Source organism: Naumovozyma dairenensis, chromosome 5 (genome assembly GCF_000227115.2).
Source record: "Naumovozyma dairenensis CBS 421 chromosome 5, complete genome".
Classification (NCBI taxonomy): Eukaryota; Fungi; Ascomycota; class Saccharomycetes; order Saccharomycetales; family Saccharomycetaceae; genus Naumovozyma; species Naumovozyma dairenensis.
In genome coordinates, this window is record NC_016483.1 from 130,387 (window position 1) to 144,053 (window position 13,667).

Consider the following 13,667-nt stretch of genomic DNA (forward strand, 5'->3'; position numbering starts at 1 on the left):
ACCGTGTTACTAGCACTACATATATGTAAATGCCATTATTTATGTATTCAAAATCATGAATCGTAGTGGTCGTTAGTATATTTTTCAAAGAAATCTAATAGATTTTCTCTAACTAATCTGAAAACACTTTCAGAATATCTGGCAGCAATTTCATTTGATAATTTAGTTAGTCCCATATCGAAAACAACTGGACTTAATGCATTAAATAGATTCAAAGAAAACTCAATGTACCAACGATGATTCCAACAACAAGTTTTCACACATAAATCGATAATAGTACTATCTAATTCAGAAATTTTTGAAACTATTTGTGATGACGTCATATCACAATTAGGAAGATTTGATTGATTTATAATTCGTTGACGTTCGTTAACACAATAATTCATTAGTTGTTGAGCTGATTTTGATGAAAACCTTTGCGATAGTCCTTTTTCGAATGCTACTGCAGCCTCGGGATAATGGCCAAGACGACGTGCACATAGACCAAATGCTTCCCATTCCACAGTTGATTTAATGTATTTGGTACGTTGTGCTTCGAAATATATTTGTTCCGTTTGCCATAGTGTGTATGTTTTCAAATCTTCGTATAATAACATGAAGAGGTTATCTAGCCATCTTTCGCAAAGTCTTTTACTACGTAACAGATCTGTTGTTATTGCTGTTGTTGAAGTGGAATTTCTAGTTTCGTTATCTTGTTCGTTAGAAGTTGAGTCTATATTTTCATTTATTGATCCTTGATATTCTTCTTCCATGACAAATAGTTTTGTTCTTATCTTCAATAATAATTCCCAACCAGTTAATTGTACGATTTCTGTTAATAATTTGTATGCAAGTTGGTACGTTGATTTTAAATTACCAGCTGGTAAATTAATTAAAGTTGGATCTGATGATTTATGTTCATTTTGAATGTCGATAGAGTTTAAAGACGTCACCTCATCAAGCACTGCATCAACTGGTAAGGGTAAATGAAGGCTATCATCTGAAGGAAATGGAACTACCCTCTTTAATGTATATTTTTCCCTTAAGAGTGCCATTGGACAAGCATTCAAAGTTACTAATGCATTTTCAGGATCATTTAACCTTGCATATGCCTTTGTTAATAAATACCATGGTTTAAATTCATTTGGTGAATAATTAACAGCCTTTTGTGCTATCAATTGTGCATATTTGAAATCTTTCTTTATATTCAAAAGGAATTCTGCTTCGACACATAATAAAGCAGATATGTAATTAACAACTTGTTGATTATTATATTTCTCACTTTGTCTTTCTACGATCTCTAATTGTTCATGAACTAAATTTATAGCATCGATTTCTAAATCATTTTCAAATAATAAACGTACGAGAATGACTATGGCTTCAGGATATTTTTCTACCAGTTTTTCTAACATTTCGCGACATTTATTTATACTTTGGGTCAAATTTACGATAGTTGATAATGTCTCTACTAAGTAGTTATTAATATTGGTAACATTTGATGCATAGCAGGGGCCTCCTAATAAATTACCTCTTTCATAAACTAATGGGAATAAATCAATAAAAGTGTTTGTAACGTCACCTAATTGACCAGAGGTTAACGGATCAATGATCAAGGTTTCCACCAAGTTTTGTATTTCCCCCTCTTCTGAATTATCCTTCATTAACGTTATGGAACGAACTACCCCGCTAATGAAAGTTTCTGCCCAAATCAAATCAATTTGAGATGAGTGCTCAATTTGTAATTGTTCACCATTATAATCCAACATAAAAGTTTGTACAGTACCTGGAATGTGGACCATTACATTGACATCACATTTCCTAAATGTATTCCATGTTGATAATGATATTCTCGCAATTTGGAAATTTTTCCTTTTACCAAACCAAGTTTGTGGATTTTCAGTTATTAAATCAGCGATTTTTTTCAAAAAGATGGTAATTGCTGTAGGATCAGATGTGTCTACCCCTAAGGAGTAGAAAAAGGTTCCAATTTCACCTTTCAATTTATCATGGGCATGTAATTCTGTGACAATTGATGATGGTTCATTTGATATTGGAGGAGTATTTTCATTTGAATTTGGTCCAGTGGCATCTGACTGATCCTTGTTGCTTGAATTGGTTGAGCTTAAATGGTTAGCTGCATTAGTCGAGCCTTGATGACTACTTGAGGATGGTAGGTATTTAATTAAGGTAATTAAATCAGGTGGACCTAAATCGAGGAATTGAGATAATTTGGACCTACGCTCTTCTAGAGCATAACCGACTTCATTTTCTTTCACTTCTGGGATGGAACCTTGGGAAAGCATCGTTTTTATTTTGGGTTTCTTTTCTTCTGATTGTTTTAACCTGGTATTTTTTACCCTTAAATGTTGGAGCCGGTCTTCGAGGAGATGAAATGTCCAGACTTTTCCCTCGAGGTAATTGTGGTGGGTATTGATATATATCAAGGACGCGAACAATAGTTGATGGTTATCGACGCTAGTAAAGAACCTCCTTTCAACGCACTCGAATTGTGAAATCAATTAATTGACAGGAATACATTTACGTTTTGTTCAAAATGTCAATTTCCACTGATAAAGGAAATTTTGATATTTTCAAATCAAACAAACGAAAAAGAAAATGCGCCAGCATTCTCATCGTGACACACGGGAAGTTACCCTTTTTGCGACACACTCATTCTCAGAAAATAAATAAATATACTATTATATTGTTATATTTACTATAATACTATAATACTATAATACTATAATACTATAATACTATATACATTAAACAACTTCACTTGGCTTCCTTGTCACTTCACTTCACTTCTATCTTAGAATCTATTATGTTTATCAGTTTGTCTTTATGACCCCATCTTTGTTCTAACCATCTCTCTAATTTTTTATCTTTCAATGGTAAAAGCGGTGCCATTTTACATTTGGATATTTGAACCATTATTATAATGGGACCAATCTCTTCTACTGGGTCCGTTGGCGTCGTTTCTTCTTCCTTTATATGATTTTTAGTTTTAGTTTTTGTTGTTGTCTTTCCCATATCTCTCTGTGGTTTCTTGGCCATTAATAAATCTAAGAAAGAGGGAACAATTTGTTGTAATTGATACCCTTTATGTATTTTCATGTTCCCCGTAGTATGATTATGACCTTTACTAGTAATAATTGGTCTGTAATATACAATGGTCAAGTCATAAAAATAAGGATTTAATTTGAAATTGGACAAAGAAGTTCTATTGACTGGTTTGTTTTCCCTGGAGGAGGAGTCTTCGGGTCTCTTTTCAAATAACCCAGAATCACTTAGGATCATGGAAACCTGAGCTTCATTTTTCTTGCGATCATCTTTCTTTGTTGGCAACAAAATTTTATCGAATTTTTCGTTCAAATATTGTTTTGTCTCATTAAAGATATAATTATGTCTCATCTTCTTAATGTTTTGAACAAACCCAAAACAATTTACAACAGTAATAAAATTTCTAAAACGAGGATACAGAACATTATAGAATTTAGTGACAAAAATATATTCCTGATTTAATTTCCTTTGAACAAATCCAAGTTCAGTAGTCAGGATATTAATCTCAGGAAAAATGGCATATACTTGATTATTATTTGTCATTAAATGATCTTCAAATTCATCCTCTTTAAGGTAAGCATTTTCATCTTTAAGTACAATATTTTTCAAAAGTGAAATTTTAGGGAAATTAAATATTTTACCCCAAGAAATGAAATTCAAAATGGGAACAATTGTTCTGTTTTCTTTCCATAGTTTATTAATAACTTCTCTCTTATTTGTATATCTTACTAAGCTTTCGTCTTGAATAAGATAATTTACCAGGGCGTAATCATTTACAGATCGATGATTAGCAATCAATAGAGTAGATAATTGTTCCTCTCCATCAAATAATTCCAATGGTTCACTATCTTCAGTGAAAAAAATTTGGACATTTTCATTGTTTTTAAAAAGTAATTCAACAACATATAATTGGAAACAAAGTTCTATTGTTTGTAATATTTTTTCAAAGAAGGGCAAAAGTTGCTCCATAATGAAATTATCCCATTTATCCAATAAACATATTTTAAATTTACCTACAATCGGCACATTCTTGAAAAAATTTCTCTTGAACACTTTGACTCTTCTATAAATAGGACATGTGATAATGGATGTGATTATTCTTCTAGCTATTAAAACAATGGAATGAAGTAAAATATACGTCAATAGAATGAATATCCTTGACCCGAGATAAACCCACTCCCAGAAACTCCGATTTGTTTCTGTACCAACAAAATGAACATGAAAAGATTCAATAATCCCTTTAACAGATATCATTATTCTACACTTGGCCTTTTATACTCATGCTCTTCCCCTTATAATCCTTTTGTCTTGTTAAGAACAAATTTGTGACATTTACTTTTTTTATCAAACGTTAAAATAAAGTGACATACATCTTATATTTTTCCACGCGCACTATATCTGATAGTAAGAACTGTGAATAATAAAAGAACCATCGATAGATATATCGATTACTCGAAAAGAAAGCGGACTTGGCACAAATCAAAGCTTTCATCTTTCGAAATACAGATATCTCTATTAGTATGCTTCCACATAATTCAAACATATTTTTCAAAACGTCAAGATATGTCTCTAGATTCGCCGCAAGACAAATACATACCATTCAACCCATCAACTGTATACATTCAATCAAATACAGACAATTATCTCGATGTTATTCATCACAATTCCAAGATAAAGAAATGGAAAAATATATAAAAACAGGGACACCATTAGCAGCTACTTCAATTGAACAAGATACTACAAAGCCATCATCGCTTCCCAAAACATTCACATTACCTAAACCATCTCAAGTAGAAGGTTCCTATCATGAAGAATATGAAAAAATTGCCAAATATTCATTACTACCGTTATCATTGGTACCATTCGTTATTTCAATGGCAGGAGGCGTAGTTCCACCATTATTGGATACAGCTTTGGCAACCACATTTTTAATATATATTCAATATGGATTCACAAGTTGTATCATTGAATATTTACCAAAGGAAAAGTTTCATAGGTGGCATAATGCTGCCAAGTATTTGTTATATTCATTTTCATCCTTGAGTCTTTATGGGATTTATCAATTAGAAACGGAGAATAATGGGTTGATTGACTTGATTTCAAAATTATGGCAGAATGACAATGATTCAAATTTATATATTTTCGGTCGAAATTGATTGATAGAATATCTTTATACATGTATATATATGCTTAATCAACCTGTGGATTAGAGAGATATATAATTAAGTAAAGACATGTTTGGAAGAAATATGTGAGATAAAATTATGTTTCTCGAATCATAAGTAGATTTATCGACTCGCGGATGGGAGCGTATTAACTGAATACCAGTTGTAATGCTATCTTATATAGCAAGGAATATGATAAAGTGTTTTACCCGATATGTGATGCCTAGAGCTTAACTTTCTCTTGAAGAACAACTATACTTAATGATAACTTCGCAGCTCAACCTATTAATAGACAGCCCTGAACTATCATTAAGAAGTAAATTACAGTTAATAGAAAATTCCCAACTTGTATACTAGTGGACTTCAATAACACATTCGACGGTGTTATGTGACACGATTTGGTATTCATATTAAGTTCCAACCGACCTTTCCAGAAAGTCATTTCTTGTTTACTTTTGGATCACTAATGCTATAAAACAGAATTTTTCTCAATGATTTTGTTAGAAAGACAAATCTTATGAAAAGTAAACAAATAATATATGTTTCTAAGGAATACTTTCCTAAACCTCTAAAAATCTAGTTATTCATAAAATATCAAAAATTCATTAATATTAGCAAATCTGTATTTAAAGATATATAAAAATCTAGGTCAAAAAACACTTCAAGATGAAAGATAATTGTGCTGATGATGGATTACAGCTAGAAGGATCAGTACTGTTGCTTTAATTGTTGGTTCATGAGTTTGATTGTCTTCCGTCTCTTTCTAACCACCCAGGAGTAATGTAATGTTCTCTCTTTCTAGTATATTTTTCGCCCCATACATATGTTGGCACTGGAGTTCATGAGCTTGAATACCAGTTTGATTTGTAGTAGCATATTCACTCACACAAAAATAATGCACATATATTATCATTGCATGGATATCAGTCCATAGATGCCCCTCTTCTTGCCAGTTCATCGGCCATTTCGTTCCCATAATGTCCAGCATGGCCTTTTACCCACTCAATCTTAAAGTTCCCTTTATTGGCAAAGAAATCAGCATTGATTTCATAATATTTCTTCACACAAGTGAAGTATGCCAATAATGGTACAATCAAATCATGGTTCGGTAAAATATGTATCTTATCAATTGAGTACGTCATATATCTGTCATTCAATAACTTCGCAACATATTCAGAATCTGTTATGATTTGAAAATTCAGTTTATTAGGCGATGTACTCAGGATTTTCCAAATAGCCTTCAATGCCTCAGAGACAGCTTGTATTTCACCTCTATTATTGGTTTGAGCACCTATTCTTAATCTATCCGAAATGTTAAGCGAAGGCTGGGTCTCAAAAAACACACCATAACCAGCACGAGCACCATATTTCCCATTCCCTAATGAAGAACCGTCACAATAGACGTTACATTTGGAAGTATAGAAAGCAGTATTGAATGGATTTAGCTTATATATAGTCTGAAATTCCAGGGAACGGACCCCCATCAAGTCATAGTCTAAAGAAGGATTCGATACACCATTGATAAAGTTTTCTGCATCCTCTAGAGAATCAAAACTTTTGAATGACAGACCTTTTTGACGATAAATATAACTTTTACATTCAGGCCAACTCCTGAAAATCATACTTTGAACAGTTGGGTTCCCACTTTTTACTGCGTAAAATTTAGTATGTTTCACAATCCTTTCAGCAGCATCTCTTGGTAGGTGTGACGGTAGACTATGTTGTTTCCTAATGCCTACATCCGGAGCCCTGGCATTATTCATCCTATTCTTAATCTTAGAGTTATTATTTTCATTGCGAAGGCCTCGATTGTTCGAGTTGTTTGAGCTAGTCCCATGCGCAAAATTTTTGGCCTCTTCGAAACTATTAAACTTCTTGAAAATAGCTCCTTTGTAACCTTTTACCTGTTGTTCGCAATCGTGCCAACTGTAAAATACGCCACGTTGGAATCCCTGGTTAACACCGTAAAATGCTCTTGGTCCCATTTTCGTTACAATTACTCGGAGAACACCCTGTTGACACACCGAATAAATCCTGTTTCTAATCGTAGTTATAAAAAATGATTGGAAATTTGTTTAATTATGGATAGTGGTAACTCTCTAATTAGCACATTCATTACCAATCATTCTAGACGTTTATTTGATAATATTCATATGGGAACGGAGACAAATCAAAAGAAGTTAAGTCTCACCTTTAAACGTCGAGATGGGTTCAAATTCCTTAAAGAAAAAAAAATCCGTGCAAAATTCTGCTGGTCATCAGGGACTAAATCATTTCCAAAAAATAAAAGAAAGATCCGTGATAGTTTAATGGTCAGAATGGGCGCTTGTCGCGTGCCAGATCGGGGTTCAATTCCCCGTCGCGGAGATTTTTTTAATTTTACAATTATTTAATAATTATGAGTTGAAGTTTAATGAAGTCTCTCTTTTTCAAATATCATGATGAATCCCATGGGGTGTTTGTCATCGCTTAATATTCTGTAAGTAAACTCTTCTGCAAACTTTCGGTACAGCTACGCTTTAATATCATAAGTATGAGGACAATTTGGACCCATACCTGAGGGTTAGAGGTAAAATTGCCAGTTTAATAGTGGAAAAATAATGGTTTCCCCTTTTATTTTACCAAAGTCTTGGATTTTAGGAGATGGAATTGGTTTACTTTCTTTAATTAGAAATTATAAGTTAAAATGTCTCTTTTTATTTGTATGCATACATGCTATAAATATGTTTATAAGTATATTAACTACTCAGAGATAAGTTGAGTGGACAGTAAACTTGCTGTGCATTCGCAACTTATTGATCATTTGACGATCTTTCCTTGAATCGCAGCGTCAAGTTTCATTTGTAAAGAAAGTTGCTTCTTTTCCTTTATTTGCTGTTTGACACATTTATGGACATAGTCTGATTCTCCCTTTGTAATTAAAATCCTGAGAACAATCTTTAAGGCCTCTACAGACTGTTCCAGTGGATCTACTTGCTCTTTTTGTATCTCCTCTCGTATCTGTTGTCTCTTTAGTTTCGTTGCATTTGCCATGATGGTCTTTTGGCGTTCGACCGTTGTCCCTATCCTTTTTACGGAAGTACCATAATTTTTGTTGGAATATATAAGCTTTAAGTGTTTCACATAGTCAGTCATCAAGTCATTTGTTGCTGCTTTAAGATCGCGGACAGACATCTCATAAAAATGTGGTATTTTTTTAAGATTTTGATAGTAAGCATTTTCAACTTCTGTCATGGGTAGACCTTGCCCATCATTATGGAAAAACTCTATTCCAAGATTACTTAGCCACATAAAGATAGTAGCCTGTTCTAGCGGAGTTAATGGCCTTCCGTAACCTACAATGTCGAGTGTGGACGAGTTCCATATGGAACTTCTTGCAGATCGTAATCTATGCTTGTGATCTGAACTGGATAAAGATGGGAGCAGCAAAATATCAGCGGTTGTCAAGATTTCTGACCAAGCTTTAGACATTATAGCAAGTAGTAAGGTCTCTGAGAGTTGTGATGACAATATACCTAAATTAGCATTCAAATAATCAAATAAAGGTAATAACGCGTCGCCAATCTTGGATTCCGTGGCACCTTCCTGTCCACTATTCCCATGTAATTTCATTAGATTTTCTCTCGACAAGGAATACTTTATAAAAGGAGAAAATTTACTAACCATTAATTCAATTATTCTGTCACTTGTTCTACTTAACGTTCTGTATGCTTTACCCAACGAAAATGTGGCATCCATTTTTTCTGTTTCGAGAGATATCTGCAAAGATAAAGTCCCTTGTTGGTCTAAGTTTAGTTCTACAGCATTTGGGTAACCATCATCCAAAAACTTTTTTTTACTTAATATTAACTGTGCCTTACCACAAATTTCATCGCCTCCGACTGATTTGAACTTACTTGTAGGATGATGCCATACTGTCAAAAGGAGTTCACGCTTTTCGTTATACGGTACCATTAATTCGACTTCTTCATCCCAAATTGGATTAGTTGTTTTAGAAATTATCTTGGTACAGCTGATTTCTTTTCTTTGTTTCATATCTTGTAACGATAACATTGCGTTTGATAGGCCTGACTTACTAAATCCTTTGATATCCTTGGCCTCTATAATTCGAATCGTATAGAGATGATGCAGCTTTTTTACTTGTTCATTAGCTATTTCCTTTAAGTCTTTGTGATTTTTCTCGTAGTGATTAATGAATTTTGTAATTTTTTCAGGTTGAACTCTGTCTTCAAGATCATTGAGATTTGATTTCATTTTTTCTATGTTGTTTAAAATAATACATGTTCGTATTTTATATTCATACGGGTCTGGAACTGGCGCATATTCCTTTTTATTAATGGCATTTTTCATCCCGTTAAATGACCATATATTGAATTTTCTACTAGCCTTGTCTTCTTCTAATTGAGTAGATATAGTATTTCTAGCTTCATTACTTGTACTTTTTGACTCTACACTATTAAGATCTACTTGAATCAAACGCAGTACATTTTCAGTATACACGTATAAACCATCAGAAAATGATTTCAGAAGCATTGTCAATATTTTAGAAATTTGATACTCATTCCCCCACTCGAAATTCAAGAACATTGAAAGCGACTCGTTGAGCATCTTGAAGATATCAACGACTGAATAACTGTAGCGTATTTCAGCATTAATTGGTTCCCACTTTTCCTTTTGCAAGGATGAAGTAATTACCTCCAGAAATTTCGAGCATGTTGTACCACAAAGCTCCACTAAGTATTTTTCAAAATATCTTTCTATACTATTCAGTTTTTTAGTTATCCCAAAATCTTGATATAACCCGATTAGGTCTTTCACTGAGCTATAGAATGAAAGAGCGTCAGTGGGTCCGTATTTCTTCATCTTAATTTTCTTGGTCTGTTTTTCAACCTGTTGGACCATGGATCCTACATCGACTACAATTGCTTGTACTAATACTTTCGTTACCTCTTCCGGAATATGGATCCCACCCAATAATTCAAAATGCTCTTTTTTATAACCAGTATATATGGACTTAATTTTAAGGTATATATCTTCAGCCACATTCTGTAAATGCTGAAATTCGATATCAGGACCTTTTGGAACTTTCTCTAATAGAGAAAAATAAAATTGTGTAGATGCTTCGTGAACCGTTTTCTTCAATTTTTTTGACCATAGCCTTTTAATGTCACCACACTCTTCACAAAGTATATCCATCGTATTGCCTAGTTTTGCATTATTGCAGTAAAATACCCAAGGAATCGAGTAATCAACCCTCTTTTCGGAACACAATCTTTTGAATGCGTCATTTATGGAATTGATACATTGATCCATCGTGTAATAATAATTAATTAACCATTGCTCCTTATCAATCCTATTCCAATACCGGACATCATAACTTGCAGCATTTAAAAATTTACCAAATATCACATTATACAAATTAGGCGTTAACTCCAAATTGAAAAATTCATTATTCAAACGGCTGAGATTGGCTGCCGTATAGTATAGAGTAGAAATTGTGGTTTCAAAATCGATCCTCCAATATTTCGCACATTTATTCATGAAAAACGATGCTGAATGTGACAATGCAAGTGAGCTCGGGTCTGTTTTAGATTCCAAGTTCAGTATTAAACAAAGCAAATAGACAAAACTTTCTCGTGGTCGGTTTGGAATTATTCGTAAAGGGATGTTTATATCCAAGGTAACGCTCTTGCCACCATATGTCTGAAGTAAGGATGTTAGTTCCCCAAACTCATAGTTGTACCATAATTTAAACTGTTGACTCGTTTCGAAATCAGAAGATTTCATGGGACCTTTATCCTTTTTTATTTGGTCTAAGAGAAGTTTCAAATCATGGCAATATACATCGTCTTTAACAGTTGGAACTAATTTTATTATATCCTGTTGTAAAACTAAAGGATCTGCACCAAATAATTTTTGGAAGTAAGTGGCATGTGTGATGTTATCCAAAACGAAGTCTGGGCTAATTACTGCCATATTTTTTAGAGAAGGTGGATATGGTGGCTTTATTCTAAAAGACTTCGATTTTCCAATGGTTTGGTCATATGTTTTTAGCCTGGAAACAATACCGGGTGATGAATTTGGTGGAAGCATTGTTATAAGTTTCCCAATAAAATATTTAGTGTGGGATTCAATGATTTGTGGAATATTCTTCACATTCTGCTTCGAAACTACATTAGCTGAAGTCTTGGTGAAATATCCTATAATTTCCTCTAATGTCATGGAAGGAAGCCTAATATTCATTGCAGGATCCATATACAAATCATTGTAAAATTTAGATAAACTTCCTCTCAGTAGGATGTCCTGTATATCATTCCCTGATTTTCTCATAATGACAGATCGTAAATAGCTTTCTAATTTTGGAGTTATCGAACGAACGATGGCTTGCTCGTCAATAACTGTATTTTGGACATTTAGATCAGTTTGAATGAAAGAAAGCCTATTATTTCTCATGCTATTCAACTCTGGCGTTCGTGTTTCTCTAAGAACACCTGTTTGCACAAATTCCTTTGCAAATCGTGGTTCATGGATATATTCAAAAAGAAGAATTTTCAACACATCCCAGTACACATCATTCCGTTGGACGTCAGGTCGAAGTGATGATAAGTCTCTGAAGTTGATATTCGATAAAATCGAAGAAGAAGATGAACTGATACGCTGCATATGGTACCACTATTAGATCAACATATACAACACTGAATAACTCAGCTCTTCTTTATTCCGCTAAGGATAACAGTCATGTTCTCTTTGCAGAACTCTTGATGGTTGTAGATTGTTTTGCTAATGTCTACTTAACAATGATCAATGTTACGTAAATCCGTCAATGCGAAGAATACAAATTTTTTTGGAGAGGTCGTTCGGCGGCTAACTAATACCTAATTAGAGTTTAATCAAATCCACGTAATATACATTCAATGTACTATTAAGAGTTGACGAATGCTTAAATAATAAATCGTATAAAGTCGTGATATATATCCATAAATATTGTTTGGTAGATATATGTGTAGGCCTTTGTGGCCTAATCACTTTCCTCTGATTCGGAAAAATCATCTGTGGGTTCGGTTTGTACAGCATCAAATTCATCATCTAAAAATGATTGTCGCAATTCAGGATCGTCTTCACCTAAATCCTGCTCGGAATCATCTGCAACAACAAACGATGATTCATAGCGATCTCGATTTTCCGGATCTGAAGGTGTTCCATGCGATGTATTCATTTCAGAGTGGAAGAAGGAGCCATCTTGATTAACTAAATCGTCAGCATCGGCTTCTTCATCGCTGTTTGTCTCTGCCGAACTAGATTCCATTATTGTGTTATCAGGTTCGTCCCATACCCCATGCCAGGATTCCAATTCAACTCCGTCTTCGTAATCTTCATCTTGGCTGAGTTCTTCGTCAACAACGTCTGAGATATAGTCTGTTTTGCCAGTAGGAGTATCAGGCGGACGGTCTATCTCAACTCCTTCAAAGTTAGAGTTCATGCTAGTTTCATCCTCATTTTGAGATCCTTCTTCTTGCGATGAATTAGTAAAAGAATCGGAAGTAGATACTATTTCGTTTTCAGAGTCTTTAGAGCTTTCAAACTCTACAGTAGTCTCAAATTCTTCAGCACTTGTATTTGATGATTCACTAAGATTACTATATCGAGATTGGCTTCCTAGGCTAAGCATATATTTCGACACAATCTTGGCCACAATTGGCACTGTAATTCTCTGATATCCTTGAAACAAAGACTTCAGTTTATTGTCCCAAAGGTCTTCCCTTCTATCTGACGGACTTTGTAGTTTGTTCTGTTTAATATATGTCCATATCCTCTTAACGGTATCCTGACGGGACAATTCTGATTCTCCAAGAAAGCTCTTTAATGGCTCAAGTAACAGATATTTCCTACTACCAGTGGTAATCTTCCTCTCCTTTTTAGCTTTTCCCACTCCCCCATTTTTTCTTTGCTCAATCCTATCTAATTTCTTGTCCAATTTTAAAATAGCCTTTCTATTTTTTTTCTTCAATTCTGATAAAGTAAGCCTAATTTGATTTCGGTTTCTATTCCTATGCTTCTTCAAATATTTCTCAATTTTATCATCTATATCCTCATTTGCTTCCTCGAAGTTGAATAGAAAGATCTCTTCTAACGCTTCTCTTACTCGTTTCGATGATTGTTTTTTGGGATTTCCTGTCGCCAGGATTGCGTTTATCGATGAGCTGAATGAAGGAAGATCATTCATACCTTTAATATGGGATATAAATCTGATGGGTATTTGAAAGTGATAAAAACTTATATACGATGTCCTTAACCATGTTACATATATAGTTTGCCATTTAATGAATAGTTGCATATACAAATATTTCTTTTCAAGTTGTCCTTCGGAATTTGCTAAGAGAAAAATTTGTTTACTTTCCTTGATGAAAAGCATGTTGTAAAAACTAGGTATATTTTATTATAATAATGTACAGTTTTAAT

General features: G+C 33.8%; 6 protein-coding genes and 1 non-coding gene across 7 annotated transcripts; 2 read left to right on the plus strand and 5 right to left on the minus strand.

The window, feature by feature from the left end:
- Positions 1–53: 53 nt before the first annotated feature.
- Positions 54–2,282, minus strand: BUD7 (exomer complex subunit; the record flags this gene model as incomplete). The annotated part of the gene is made up of 1 exon (XM_003670075.1): positions 54–2,282. One exon carries the CDS (start codon positions 2,280–2,282, stop codon positions 54–56), a length of 2,229 nt encoding a protein of 742 aa, XP_003670123.1.
- A 493-nt stretch (positions 2,283–2,775) lies between these two features.
- MUM3 (Mum3p) lies at positions 2,776–4,296 on the minus strand (the record flags this gene model as incomplete). The annotated part of the gene is made up of 1 exon (XM_003670076.1): positions 2,776–4,296. One exon carries the CDS (start codon positions 4,294–4,296, stop codon positions 2,776–2,778), a length of 1,521 nt encoding a protein of 506 aa, XP_003670124.1.
- A 266-nt stretch (positions 4,297–4,562) lies between these two features.
- TIM18 (Tim18p) lies at positions 4,563–5,198 on the plus strand (the record flags this gene model as incomplete). The annotated part of the gene is made up of 1 exon (XM_003670077.1): positions 4,563–5,198. One exon carries the CDS (start codon positions 4,563–4,565, stop codon positions 5,196–5,198), a length of 636 nt encoding a protein of 211 aa, XP_003670125.1.
- Positions 5,199–6,130: 932 nt separating this feature from the next.
- On the minus strand, positions 6,131–7,192 carry RNH1 (RNA-DNA hybrid ribonuclease; the record flags this gene model as incomplete). The annotated part of the gene is made up of 1 exon (XM_003670078.1): positions 6,131–7,192. The coding sequence occupies one exon, from the start codon at positions 7,190–7,192 to the stop codon at positions 6,131–6,133; it is 1,062 nt and encodes a 353-aa protein (XP_003670126.1).
- A 310-nt stretch (positions 7,193–7,502) lies between these two features.
- Positions 7,503–7,574, plus strand: NDAI0Etrna12D. The gene has a single exon. It is a non-coding gene; the product is annotated as a tRNA-Asp (tRNA).
- Positions 7,575–8,006: 432 nt separating this feature from the next.
- NDAI0E00680 (uncharacterized protein) lies at positions 8,007–11,870 on the minus strand (the record flags this gene model as incomplete). Its single annotated transcript, XM_003670079.1, has 1 exon — positions 8,007–11,870. One exon carries the CDS (start codon positions 11,868–11,870, stop codon positions 8,007–8,009), a length of 3,864 nt encoding a protein of 1,287 aa, XP_003670127.1.
- A 355-nt stretch (positions 11,871–12,225) lies between these two features.
- Positions 12,226–13,620, minus strand: UAF30 (Uaf30p; the record flags this gene model as incomplete). The annotated part of the gene is made up of 1 exon (XM_003670080.1): positions 12,226–13,620. The coding sequence occupies one exon, from the start codon at positions 13,618–13,620 to the stop codon at positions 12,226–12,228; it is 1,395 nt and encodes a 464-aa protein (XP_003670128.1).
- Between the last annotated feature and the right edge of the window lie 47 nt (positions 13,621–13,667).